Source organism: Theropithecus gelada, chromosome 12 (assembly GCF_003255815.1).
Source record: "Theropithecus gelada isolate Dixy chromosome 12, Tgel_1.0, whole genome shotgun sequence".
NCBI classification, from domain to species: Eukaryota; Metazoa; Chordata; class Mammalia; order Primates; family Cercopithecidae; genus Theropithecus; species Theropithecus gelada.
Window position 1 is genome coordinate 10,862,707 of NC_037680.1, and position 13,516 is coordinate 10,876,222.

A 13,516-nucleotide genomic window follows, 5' to 3' on the forward strand; every position below is an offset into this window, starting at 1 on the left:
AAGAACTCAGCCATGGGAATAGCCCAATCACATTTATTCCAAGATTTATAATTAAAAGTCTCCTTTTCTAATTTCTCAGAAGCCTATAGTATAATCTCCACTTGCAGCTCCTTTCTAATCATCAACTCATAAGTGAAAGCGTTCGATTTAAAGTTTTAGTTCCTATGCTTATGCATGTTGTAAAAGCAACATAAGACATACAAGTTAAACATTATTTAGTGTCATCCTGGGCTGCAATAAATATTTTTAATCGTGAGGGAACAATGAAAAAACGGTGACCCTTAGCCTAGCCCTGTCTTTAATCATGAAAGCTTGTTTCAATTGACTGCCACGAAGGACAGTACTTCTCAATGGGAAGGCTCACTCTGTTCTACTGCATCAGCGCATGATCTACTGCTGATTTATCAAACTATGCCTTTTATAGTTCAACATATAAATATATTTTAACCAGATAGGAATACATCAGAACATGTATGTTTTTGGTCAGAAGGAAAACAACATTGTAGTTAAATTTATATCTTGGGCTGAAATTGGTCTATATTCAGAGTTAAATTTTATAGGATAAAACCTCACGAGTGTACGTTGCATGGTTTTTTTCTTAATCAGTTCATATATCCATAGACCAGTACTGACATGTCTGTTTCCTTATATGTGTGTTACTGCTCAGTGTAATTCTATGAGTAGATATTGACTTATACACATTGTTTTGCTTTTTGGTGAAGGACATGAAGGAATTTTCACATATCTACATTTTTTTTTTTTTTTTTTTTTTTTTTTGAGACGGAGTCTCGCTCTGTCACCCAGGCTGGAGTGCAGTGGCTGGATCTCAGCTCACTGCAAGCTCCACCTCCCGGGTTTACGCCATTCTCCTGCCTCAGCCTCCCGAGTAGCTGGGACTACAGGCGCCCGCCACCTCGCCCGGCTAAGTTTTCGTATTTTTTAGTAGAGACGGGGTTTCACCGTGTCAGCCAGGATGGTCTCGATCTCCTGACCTCGTGATCCGCCCATCTCGGCCTCCCAAAGTGCTGGGATTACAGGCTTGAGCCACCGCGCCCGGCCTCATATCTACATTTTTATCAGGCAGGTCACTGACTTGCTTATCTCCTGGTGAAAGGTTTTCCTTTTTTTTTTTTTTTTTTTTTGTCAGCAAGTGTCTTATTAAGGGTGGGAGATTGGCATTTTACCTGAGGAAGCTGGTTTGGGGAGGCGGCTTTGAAGAGGTCGCAACCCTCTGGCAGTCATGATGGGGTCAGATGTGGAATGAACAATGGTGCTATCTGCAGGGCGCTGGCTATCTGTGGAGGAAGGCACTTCACGTTCAAGGGTTTGGGCTCTCATGGAAGAAACTGCAGAAAGGGCTGACTGGAGAGGCAGGAGAGGCTCACTGTCCTCTGGGGAGTCTGGCTGGCATAGGTATCGTCCCGTCGAGCGATTTCCCGAGTCTGGGAGTGGGAAGGTTCCGATCCCACTGTCCAATGTTCTCATCTGGCAGCTGGACTCTGAGATAGAGAGACAGAGAGAAAGGATTAGAGAAGGCTCACATAAAAGGATAAAAGAATCGTGGAAATTGGGGTATGATCTGGAGGAAAGGAGACACCTAGAAGGGTGAATTTAAGAGAAAGAAAAATGATAAGCATTTGGAAACAGTATTAGTGGTGTAGTAAATTTCCAGTGAGGTGCATGAAACGGACCTTTTTGAACATGAAAGCATCCCTTTCATGTAATATAAGAAGAAGACCAGCCTGTTATGAGCAGCAATAGTCACTTGTGCATATATCCTGGATAGGTCTTTAGAGTTAGAAGAGGAACAGTCATTAGAGACCAAATTGTGGTCATCCTTATTTCAATCTGGGAATCATATGACTTCAACCAATTAGGTGAAATTTATTAACTGAAATAATGAGTAATGAGAACACATAAATTGAAGTGACATCCTAACAACAGTAATTGTGTATCTCTTGCATGAATGATCGCCCATTCAGCAGTTGACTAAATCTCTGGCCTCTTAATTTGACTGCGGGGACAAGTAATTCACACGCCAGAAGGGTCATCCCAAAGGGTACCTTTCCCATCAGAACATCACTTATCATGTGGGCTTCATTCGGCCCAGTTGAGAAGACTGTGAGCCACTTTCTTTCACTCTCACTTTATTCAGTGACAAAACTCATCAATAATGCTTTGGATTTCTTGGCAGTCCCAGGGATCCCACTATTCTCTAGAACAAATTAAGATGATTTCACCATGTCTGTGACATATTCTGTTAATTGTGTGTCATCATCAAAACATTTTATATATGGAGAAAAGTACACTATCTGAAAAAATTACCACATAATTTTTGGAATGGTGGTGTGGTTTTCAAGGCCAATGAGGCAGCTTCCAAGATCTGGATGTCATCCAGAAAGTCTTCTGTTCATATGATAATCCTGGAATGAAACGTCCTAGGTTTCATCTTAGAAGCATCTTGTAAGTCTAGCACCGGGTCAGCGGAACAACTGAGCACTGTATTAGGCATGGTGGGGAATATAATAGATTACGACATAATGTTTGTATCAAAAGCTCGACAGCTACCACTTCTTTGGTGCTTTAAGAACAGAGGCTTGTGGTGTGATCTTTGCCAATGACTAATTTTTTGAACCCCTGTGCAAGATCCTTAGCCTCTCAAGGTCTCAGGTTCCTTTTAGGACTGCTGTGAGGATTCAAGTATGTTCACCATTTAATCCTTAGAATTTAGAGTGACACTAAGCGCACTGTGAGACAGCCCAGTAAATGAATAATGAATGGCAAAATATATAAAATGTTTAGTATATTTATTACATATTAGTAGATACCTGATAGGTGAATAGCTTATCCTTAAGTATCCTTATATACAATCTCACTTCATGCTCAGCACTTACTATCCAAACTTCAGAATCTGCCCATTCCCCTACCTTCCTCCTCAAAGCATCTTTGCTGAGTAGCAGAAGTCTGGGAATTTCCTAATACTAAGGCAAAAATAAAAGGATGGGAATGTGTACAGAGTTGGCTTTTCTAGGCTCGAGGAGGTTTGGTGCTTGGTGTTGGAAGTACTAGGAAGATGAAGTTCCTACTCAAGAGGCTTCAATCTTCACAGGGATATTTAGCAGGAAGATATAGATACCGTTTTTTCCACTATGGTGCCATTTAACCATCTCATATGCCATGGGATGTTTGTCATGGACTCTAGGATATCTGAATCATACAGACACACCATGAGAAGTGCTTTTCCTTCCCGGGATTACAAGAGCTAAGTTTTAGCCCCATTCATTTCAGGGCCTCCACCAGGTCAACTTTATTCTCAACCAGACTTACAGATTATTCATGACCTTCTCTTTTCATTTTCTCCCCAATTAAGGGCATTTAATTGTTATAGAATGGTGTTTTTGAGAAAGGATCAGCTGTTTGCATGGGGAGGCACTGCCAGATGAGTAAAAAAAAAAAGACACTGCTATTCAGATTTCTGTGTCTTTTCTTAATTTTAGCCCTACACATACAACACTTCAGATTTAGCATGTCCATGTGTTGTAATTGGGGCAATTCTGAAAGTCTGAAGTATTTCAGACTTACGGGAGTAAGTAGATCTTCATCAGGACCGACTCAGTCTTTGAAGATGAGAATCAAAGATTCATGGGATGTAGCAGCTGAGATGTGTCAGACCCTACGTGCCCCAGGCTACCTGCCCTAATAATTTACCCCAGCATCCTCAGGACTACCTATCCCTGAATCAAGGAGGGCTCGGCAGGGCAGGACATTAGAGGTGCTTTTTCCTTTGAGAAGACGTGTCATCAAAAGTTTGGTGCTTATTACAGCTTTCAGGAGTTCCGCTTTCTTTGTATCATCTCTTCATCTTCACATACCTATAAGGCAAGAACTATCACTGCTGTTTAGAGATGAGGAATCACAGCTAAAAGAGGTTAAGCAACTTGTCCAAGGTCACACGCTGTAAATGAAAGCCTGGACTTGAATCTAGGCCTTGCTACAAAGACAACGCTCTTAGCCACCAAGCTATACTGATTCCCCCCAGAAGCACAAGTAAACCTCAAAGTGGGCTCTGCTCACTTCATAGCCATTGAGGCAGCCATGTGAACAGAAGGCTTACAGCATGGCCCGATGGCTTCTAGGCAAGGTGCCCAGCTTCTCCTCTGAGATTGGTGCTGGCCCCAGAATTCTAGCTTGGTTCCTGGGCTCCCCATTCTGAGGCTGGAGTCCACTGTCAACATGCCTGGCATCTAGCTGGTTGTCTGGTTCTATGCAGGATGCCTATGCAACCTTACTATATAGTTCTGAGAATCCCAAGTGCCTAGCAACTCTTCCTTCTGCCCTCTTGGACTGAATCCTTAGACTTCTTGCCAGGGCTTTTTTTAGAGTTTACTTTGCCTCCTGATATGGTTTGGATCTGTGTCCCTACTACATCTCATGTTGAAACGTAATCCCCAGTGTTGGAGCTGGCGGCTGATGGGAGGTGTTTGTATTGGGGGTTATATCCATCACGCATGACTTAGTGCCATCCCCTTAGTGATGCGTTAGTTCACGTGAAATCTGGTTGTTTAAAAGTGTGTGGCACCTTCCACCTTCTCTCTTGCTCCTGCTCTTGCATTTGAGACACCTGCTTCTACTTCACCTTCCACCATGATTGGAAGCTTCCTGAGGCCCTTGCCAGCAGCCGATGCTGGCACCATGCTTCCTATACAGCCTGCAGAACCATGAGCCAGTTACACCTCTTTTCTTATAAATTACCTAGTCTCAGGTATTTCTTTATAGCAAGGTAAGAATGGCCTAATACACCTCTAGCTTGGTGATAGGCACTCTTCCAAGGGCAATGTTTTTCTGGCTTTTCTCCCTCTTCTGTGTATTATAAGTCACATAGAGCACTTAATCCAGTCTCCTCAAATGAAGATTCAAAAAGCAGAGTGAGAATCTTGGCGGCCTTTTTCATGTTGGCAATAGGTGCCATATACAAAGCCCATATATGTTTGTGTAACCTATAACACAAAGCATGGGACAGCTGCAGGAAATACGGCAGAGGAGGAATTCAGGGGTAGAAAAACTGTTGAAGAAGGTCTAAGTCTGGAGGCTTTCTGAAGACTACAACATTTTCTAGAATCAATCCCCTTAAATTTTTTCACTTTCCTTTCAACACTCAATATTGTTATACCAGAGTCTATAAAACAGGACTTTTGGAATTCTTGAGTTCTCTGATTTCCTGAGAATTGCATGCCCTGACATTAAACTCAGAAACCATTTGCTATTAAGGCCATTTTTGTTTCTTTCTTGCAGATGCCAAATGTAGTGGATGTGAAGGATTCATCTGTAAGTCCCTATTAAGTTAGGTGTGGACAGTCAGGGGCTCAGACACATGCCAAGTTTCCCTGCAAGAAAATTTCTTCAGAATACATAAACCTTTAGAAACGGAAGTTTATATTGAAAATGCTGACACCATCTTTATGTAGTTTCTTTAAGGCACAATTAGTTTCTTGCAGTTCATAAAAACATTGTAACCTGAATTACAAATGTTAGATATTGTACTTCTGAAGCCAGTTTTTTTTTTTTCTCAGGGAATTTTAAGAACTCACAAAATAATTAAATGGTTGTAGTAGGAACTAAGTTCAAAGCGGCAAGCCTGCCTCCCATCTTCAATTAGTTGATGCAGTATTGCTCTCAATAAATGTGAGTTCACGGCCGGGCGTGGTGGCTCATGCCTGTAATTCCAGCACTTGGGGAGGCCGAGGTGCGTCAATCACGAGGTCAAGAGATCGAGACCATCCCGGCCAACATGGTGAAACCCTGTCTCCACTAAAAACACAAAAAAAGTTAGCTGGGCATGGTGGTGCGCACCTGTAGTCCCAGCTACTCAGGAGGCTGAGGCAGGAGAATCACCTGAACCCGGGAGATGGAGGTTGCAGTGAGCCGAGATTGCCTCACTGCACTCCAGCCTAGTGACAGAGCGAGACTCCACCTGAAAACAAAACAAAACAAAATACAAAAGAAAAACAAACAAAAAAACCCCCACAAATGTGAGTTCACATTTCTGGCAGTGAGTATAGTTGCCCACAGGGCCTTGCTAATGAGTTCAAGGGTTGGGTTGTTGGATGTACCAATGGGCTTCATCCTTGTAAGGTCACCAGTTACATCTCTGATTCTGGTCAGCTCTCTCACCTGTTCCTATTGTCCCATATGCCTTCTCTCTGTCTCTCAAGGTATTAACAAATTCTCACAGTTACCACCACCATCAGGTCCCAGGAACCTCATGGGACGACTTAAGGCACTACTTCCCAGTCCTATTAAAGTTGTCTCGCACAAAGAAAATATGCAGTTGGTTGAGGAAAACACCAGTCCCCAGGACAACTGGTCAACTGAGGGCTGAACAAGCTCCATCTTGGTACACCCGGCACCCATTCAGAGCAGTCAGCAGCAGAATGGCAGAGAATCTCATAGAGAATGGAGTCCCCGTTCTCTTTTACTGACACCTTGAATACATTCCCTTGCATATGTTTGGTATGAAAGGAGGAGACCTTTTCAGTCTCCTAGAAGCAAATACAGGACTTTCTATAAGGCTCTCCTTTTCGGGGAAGAATGTTAAGACTGCTTGGGGCAGGAATATTGTCTGGCACCGACTTCAGTGAAGAGGAAATTTACTGTGTCTGAGAGGGACATAAGCAGCCGAGGTGGGTGTGGTTCCCTGTGGGATGGTGGCAGAGAATTTTGAAGAAACATTTCCACTGGAGATTTTCAAGTTGCTACCTTAGGGTGTGTGGCAGAAAATCCCCACTCATCTCACCAATGAGTGTCACCCTGCTGCTCCCCATCCCCCGCTGCCTCCACATCTGGCCTTAGTGTCTTCATTTGCAAATTAGATCCCACTATCTTCATTATAGGGGTGCTTTGAGGACTAGAAACAAAGCATGTGATGAGCTTAGCACAACACTTGCAACAGGCACACTGTTATAATTCAGAAAATGGCAGCAGCTCTCAAAATGTTATTAGACTGTAAGCATCCTGCAGGCATAACTGGATTTGATTCATCTCTTCAATTCTCCCATATAAGTGGCTCCTGCTCCATGATTGCTCTTATTCTACAGAATGGTAATTACACTCCCCAGGCATCTGACTCTATCACCAGTGCTCAGCATCACACCTAACACATAGTCAGCCCTCACTGATGTGGAATGAATGAACAGGTGAATGAAAAACAATAAACCTTTAGAACAGTCTTCCTCATCGTTAATGGATGTGAACCTCTTCTTGTGAAATCTCAATCTGCTTCTTTTTTGCTCTGATTTTAGCAACCAAAGCAAACAGCTGACTTCCTTTTCTGTAGTTATTTTTCACATGAAGCCAGACTTCATTAACTCAGATGACCACAGAGATAAGATCATTCAGAATTCCTGAATATTTTAATGACGGGTTTCTTAGTACTTAAAGTCCTTGGGACAAGAATGGATGACAAAGGCAAAGGACAGCCAACAATAGGCTGTTCTAACATCCTCCTCAGTCCCTGTGCCCGTGCACAGCATCACTGGGCCTGAAAGTCCCAGGCCTAGGAAGCTGGTGTGGCACAGTAACTCTGGCTCTCATCCTGAGGGATTCTAGTTGCCAAGTGGAATGCTGCCGTCCTGTTTAACACCAGCATCCACAGTATTGTGAGAACTAAGTTCTTACTACAGAGTCACGTTCCTGGGACCATTTGTAGTGAGCAAATGAGATTACTCATTATATGAACTTCTTATATGCATTTAACCAGAACACTGAGTTGCCCTGTTTTAAACCAAATCATTTTGTTAACTTGGTTGACTATTGCCTTAGTCCATTTTGCATTGCTATAAATGGGTACCTAAGACTGAGTAATTTATAAAGAAAAGAGGTATACTTCATAATTCTGCATGATGCTGACATCTGCTCAGCTTCTGGCAAGGCCTCGGGTAGCTTTTACTCATAATGGAAGGCAAGGGGAGTTGGTGTGTGTTACATAGTGAGAGAGGGGGTGAGTGCCAGACTCTTAAACAACAGCTCTCGCGTGAACCAATACAGCGAGATCTCACGCATTACTTCAAGGAGGGCACCAAGTCATTCGTAAGGGATCCACTTCCATGATCCAAACACCCCCACCAGGTCCCACTTCCAACAATGGGAGTTACAATTCAACATGAGATTTGGAGGTGACAAATATCCAAACTATAGAAACTATGCTTCTTCCAAACTTGTTTTATACCATATTTGTTCACGTAGCAACATCATCTTTATAAATAGCTGCAAAGAAAAAAAGTTGATTTCCAGCACTATTTCAGTTAATATACATTTCCAAGTGAGTGGGATATGAATTAGCAATGATTTGGGGTGTTTGGGAAATGCCACTAATTTGTTTCTCAGCCTTTTCTTCTGCAGATTCAAGTGTCTCCATCTTTTCTCATGGATCCAATTTCACATATCTGTAATGGTTTGAATTTGTCACCTCAAAACTCTTGGTATTATTAATGTATCTGTCCAAAGAGATTATTATAGGACAGGTTTAAGAAAATCTGACTTTAGTTCTAAGTTACTCTGAATATTCAGATAAATGGAGTGAGAAGACTATATGCTTCAGAGTTGGAAAGATTAAGCTCAAAGACCAGCTTGGTTACCTGTTTGCTGTGGGACAACAAGGGCTTTTTAGAACTATTCTGACTTCAATAGTCATAGCTCATTTTAAACAAGCCTGGCAGAGTGCTCATTATAAAGTAGATGCTCAATAAGTTTCTATAACTGGTTGTCAGGGAGAAGTGAGAGCCCCTGTGGGTACATAATACATACACTGTCATAGAATCCAAGGGAAACCAAATTGTCATTTGTGCAGCTAGTGTTATATTGCAGCATCTGGGTACACTTTACTCAACAACTACCCTGGTTATTTCCCAAGGAGTTACCTTTTGGCAACCATTTGCCTGGGGGTTAGTTCATCAAAAACATTAATGAATGATGAATATGCACCAATGTACTTGAGGTAGTTGCAATCTGCCTCATGTAGAGAAAACAGAGAGTCTGTTTTTTTGAGAAATCTACGTTGGAGGCAGTACCTTAAAAGGCTTTTTAAAAAGCCTACACAAATGATGTCTGCTGATGCTCCCTTGTTTACAGACTTATGACATTCTCAAGTAACAGTCCCAGATTACTACACCATGATTTTCAGTAACTTCCAGCATATGGATCCTAAAAGCTTATACTTGCTTCTGTGTAATGATCTACCCACTTACAGATTCAAACAAATTATGCTAGTAATCACCTTTTTCCCCTCCGCAACCCTCATTCATAAATTCTATAAAAATAGAAAACTCTGAAACTCAAACTTTTTCACTTTGAAAACTTCCACATAGCTATAAAAGTTTCAGCCAAACACACAATGAGACCCCAACATAATTCAGTCAGAAAGAGTGACTCATGGGTGTTTAATATTCATACCATCTTATGAATTGGCATGCATTCCTATAATGCAAGTGGTCATGTAAATAAGTCTTTGTAGAAGGTCTCTCCAGGTTCCTAAACATCTTTAAGCTACATGTGGTATTGGCAGCAGAAACTTAAACTACAGATGGGAAAACAGATCTCTTTATTTGCACATCCTTCTCTTTATCGGAACGGCTGAAACAAGCTTAAAAAAAGCTAAGTCTGTTGCCAAAGCCACATCAATTAAATGTTGGTTATTCATTCTAAGTTTACCCCACAGTTTTCTCCAAGTAGTAAAAAATGATTATACTGGTTATTTGTTCACAACCACTGGGTAACTTTTGGCTGCGGCATGAAGATGACCTTCTGGAAGGGTAAATTTACTCTGACGCCTTTGGAATTCATGAGAATACTCAGCCTCTAAGTTCAAACTGGATTTTAGCTTCCTGAGATTTGAAAAATACGCAGGATAATATAAATTTGGTTTCCAATCTCTTGCGCTGTCTTTGGGATAATGGAAGACCAGACTTTGGGAGTCTGGCATAGGGAATGAGTTGCATAGGGGAGGAATATTTTTAAAATGTAGGAAATTAATATGACAAACGATTAAAAATGAAAAAAAAGGACCATGAAATTCCTTAGTACAAATGAAGGAGAAGTTATTTAAACCAACATAAAAGAAGTGGCACCTCAGGCTAAGTTGGTATCCAGTGGCTCCAATATTCTTTGCCTGACAGTAGCATCATGTACATTACTGTGGTAGGATGTAGTTTAAGGATATAAATTGGTAATGGTTACAAATGTATTCCAAATGCCCACACAGACCATGTCTTTATAGAAATCTTTCTTGAATTTATTTTCATATACAGCTGTTACAGCCCCTGAAAAAAAATTTCTTCATGTGCTTCTTCTTGTCACTGATACTGAAATGGCCTCTTCTAAAGTTTTGGGAGTGGTTATTGGTCTAGTATTACAGAACACGTTATGCAATTTTCCAAACACTTCTGGATTTTTGCAAATTTTAATAAGTATCGCTATATTCTTGTCACTCCAGACTGAAAAATCTTGAAGTCTTCATATAACTGCTTCATCTCTTACTATGCTAATATGCGTGTCTTGAAAAACAAAGGCTACACTTGCACACAGGACTTACTGTGATACGTAAGAGTGGGCTAATGTGACCACTACAGTTTAATGGCCAGCATCTGTTTGACAAGGTCATCTGACTTACGAACCCACAGTTGGATCCCAGACTCCTAGGTCCTGTTTTATGAGTTATCACTTCCAGTTCAAAGTCCTTGTTTATGAGAGTAGGATACAGAACTCTCCCAACTCCTCACAAAGCCATGATTACCACTTAACCACTTCTCCATCCATACATCAAATCTTGTCCTCCTTAGTTTGACATTTTTGTAACTGAAAAAAAAAAACAAAACTTACTTTAATTAGCAAAACCTTCTAGAGTACCAAATAAATGTAGAATCACCATGGCTCCAGCCCTGATCCCTAATTGCCATTTTTCTAATTGAAGAAATGCCAACTTATCTATCTACCTTTTCCCACTGTTATCCTTGCCCATTCTCTAACAAAATTACTCTATGCTCAACCTTTTTCCCCCAATCTAATTACAGTTTAGTTATTTGTTTGTATCTCCTGTTAATCCACTTTTGGGCTTCTGCGAATGCAAGGCATTTTAAGTCTAAACAAATGCTCTTTACGGATTCTCCTTTGTTCACGGACTCATTACATTCACAGATCACATACCCAAATTAGTGAGTCATGATTTTCCTTTACAGAAGGTATAACATATTGATCCTAAAAGATTATCTTTGCTTCTGTACAACAATCTACTTGTTCCCATAGGTTCACTCCATCTCTAGCTGTCATGCCAAAATGAAGTGAAAAGTTAAACAATTATTTGGTGAATCTGGTAGACACAGGTGGCTATTATGGGTGGTTCTGTCTCTCTAAATCTCTTTTATTTCACATCAGGTTTGCTGAATTATATGGACAACTGCCTCTACTCTTAATTGCCTGGATAACATCTGCCTTGATAAGACACATGAAGGAAGAGAGGAAAGAAAATAACTTGGGGTACAATGCTGCAGGAAGAGATTTAAACCAGCTTTATTTGTCAAGAAATATAAAAACAGGGAAGCATGGGGAAATTCAGACCTGTCAATTTAGCAACTGATGAAAATTTTATTAAAGGTATTTATAAGAGCATTGGAGCCAGATCACCCTATTCATTATTGCTCTAACTTTTTTACATTAAAAATGTGAAGTTAGATACTCTAAGAGTATAAATAATTTTAGCCTGCTTATATTACTGTGATTATAGATATTTAATAAAAGTCTTCAGAAAGATAAGAATTTAAAGTTCAAAAATGTTTTTCTCCATTTGTCTCTGTATTTAATCAGTATTAATTACTTTTTCAATTACATGCAGAAAAGAAGAAAGCTCAAGACTCCACAACCTTAAGCTTTTAAAAAATATTCATTTTAACATGTTTTACTTGCTTGTAAGGATTTTTAATTATTATAAGATAATCTATTTTAGCTGAATATCAAGGATCATTTATTTTTCTTTTATGTGATTGTAGTTGAAGTGTTGGTGAAGAGAAGACTGAAGTTGAGATGAGTCTCTCTTTCCATTTCAGTGGCCACCCTCCACTCACCAATATCCCATGGCTGTCGCTACAGGAATATAATAAAAGAAGTAATGAAATCCAACAGACGAGACCATATGAATATGGGTAAAAATATATATAGATTTTTGTTTCCATCCATGAAGAATTAAATTGTTACAGAAACACACACACACACACACACAGAGTTGCACTGTTTTCTGACACTGAAAGATAAAAAGCACAGAATTTGATCTCTGAATCAAGGAAAACAAATGAAGTGAGCCCTACAGGTACTCCAGCCAACTGCCTGGAGGTGGTTTCTAGACTGAAATATAGACAGAATACAAACATAGCCTGGAGGTAAATGTAGTTGTTAACGGGGACAGGTATGAGGATCAGGGCAGGTAAAATTTGCAGGGTAGATGTATATTAAAGAATGGAGAACACTAGAAATAGTAATATATGATCTATATATATTTTGTTTATTGTGAGGTTTCTAACATATATGGAAGTAAAATATATAACAACAGCACAAAGGATGGGAGAGGTTATATGAAAATAATCTTTAACATATTATGTAAAATAGATTATGATAAAGTAACAATGTAATAAAATTACATTTAAATATTAAACCACTCACTAAAACAGGAAAGAGGTATAGCCAATAAGTTACAAGTGGAAATAAAGTGGAATCATTAAAAATATTCAAGTCAAAAAGGTAGAAAAGGAGGAAAATATAAAGATGAGACAATCAGAAAATAAATAATTATATGGTAGATTTAGACCCAACCATTTAGATAATTACATAAAATGAAAATAGTCTAAACACTCCAAAGAATAGGCTGAGATTGTCAGATTGGATAAAATAAAAATTGGTATATAAAATATATCTATTCATATGCTGTAGATAAGACATTCATTTTAAATATAAAAAATAGATATGTGAAAAATAGGACAGAAAAATAGATAGCATGCAAACTCTAATAAAAAGAAAGCTGGAGTCACTATGCTAATATCAGAAAATGTAAACTTCAGAAAGGAAATGTTACCAGGGATCAGGAGAAACATGTTATAGTTATAACAAAGTAAATTTATCAAGACGTTATAAACCTAAATATATATATCTATAACAATAGAACTCCAAAATTATGAAGCAAAAAACTGACAGAACTTAAAAGGAAAAATGTCAAATCTACAATTAAAATTAAAAGTCTTCTCTCAGTAATTAACAGAACAAGTAGAGAGACTATCACAAAGTATAGAAGATCTGAACAATATAATTTAACAACTTTGACCAGTGTGAATTGTGCAGCACACTCTACCCATCAAGGGCAGAATGCATATTCCTTTTAGTTATACACTGATTAAGACAGACCATAGCCTTCATCATAAAACAAGCCTTAGAAAATTTGAAATCACTGAAGCCATGGAAAATATGTTCTCTGACCATCAGA

The 13,516-nt window shown here is 39.5% G+C and overlaps 1 protein-coding gene across 3 annotated transcripts in view; it reads right to left on the reverse strand.

Annotated features, from left to right (window-relative positions):
• NCKAP5 (NCK associated protein 5) overlaps positions 1-13,516 on the reverse strand; it is an 835,293-nt gene that overhangs the window by 60,212 nt on the left and 761,565 nt on the right. For all 3 annotated transcript variants that reach the window (XM_025404545.1, XM_025404546.1, XM_025404544.1), the window contains one exon: positions 1,185-1,499. In XM_025404545.1, the coding sequence (XP_025260330.1) occupies positions 1,185-1,499 (315 nt within the window). The remainder of the gene's footprint in view (positions 1-1,184; positions 1,500-13,516) is intronic.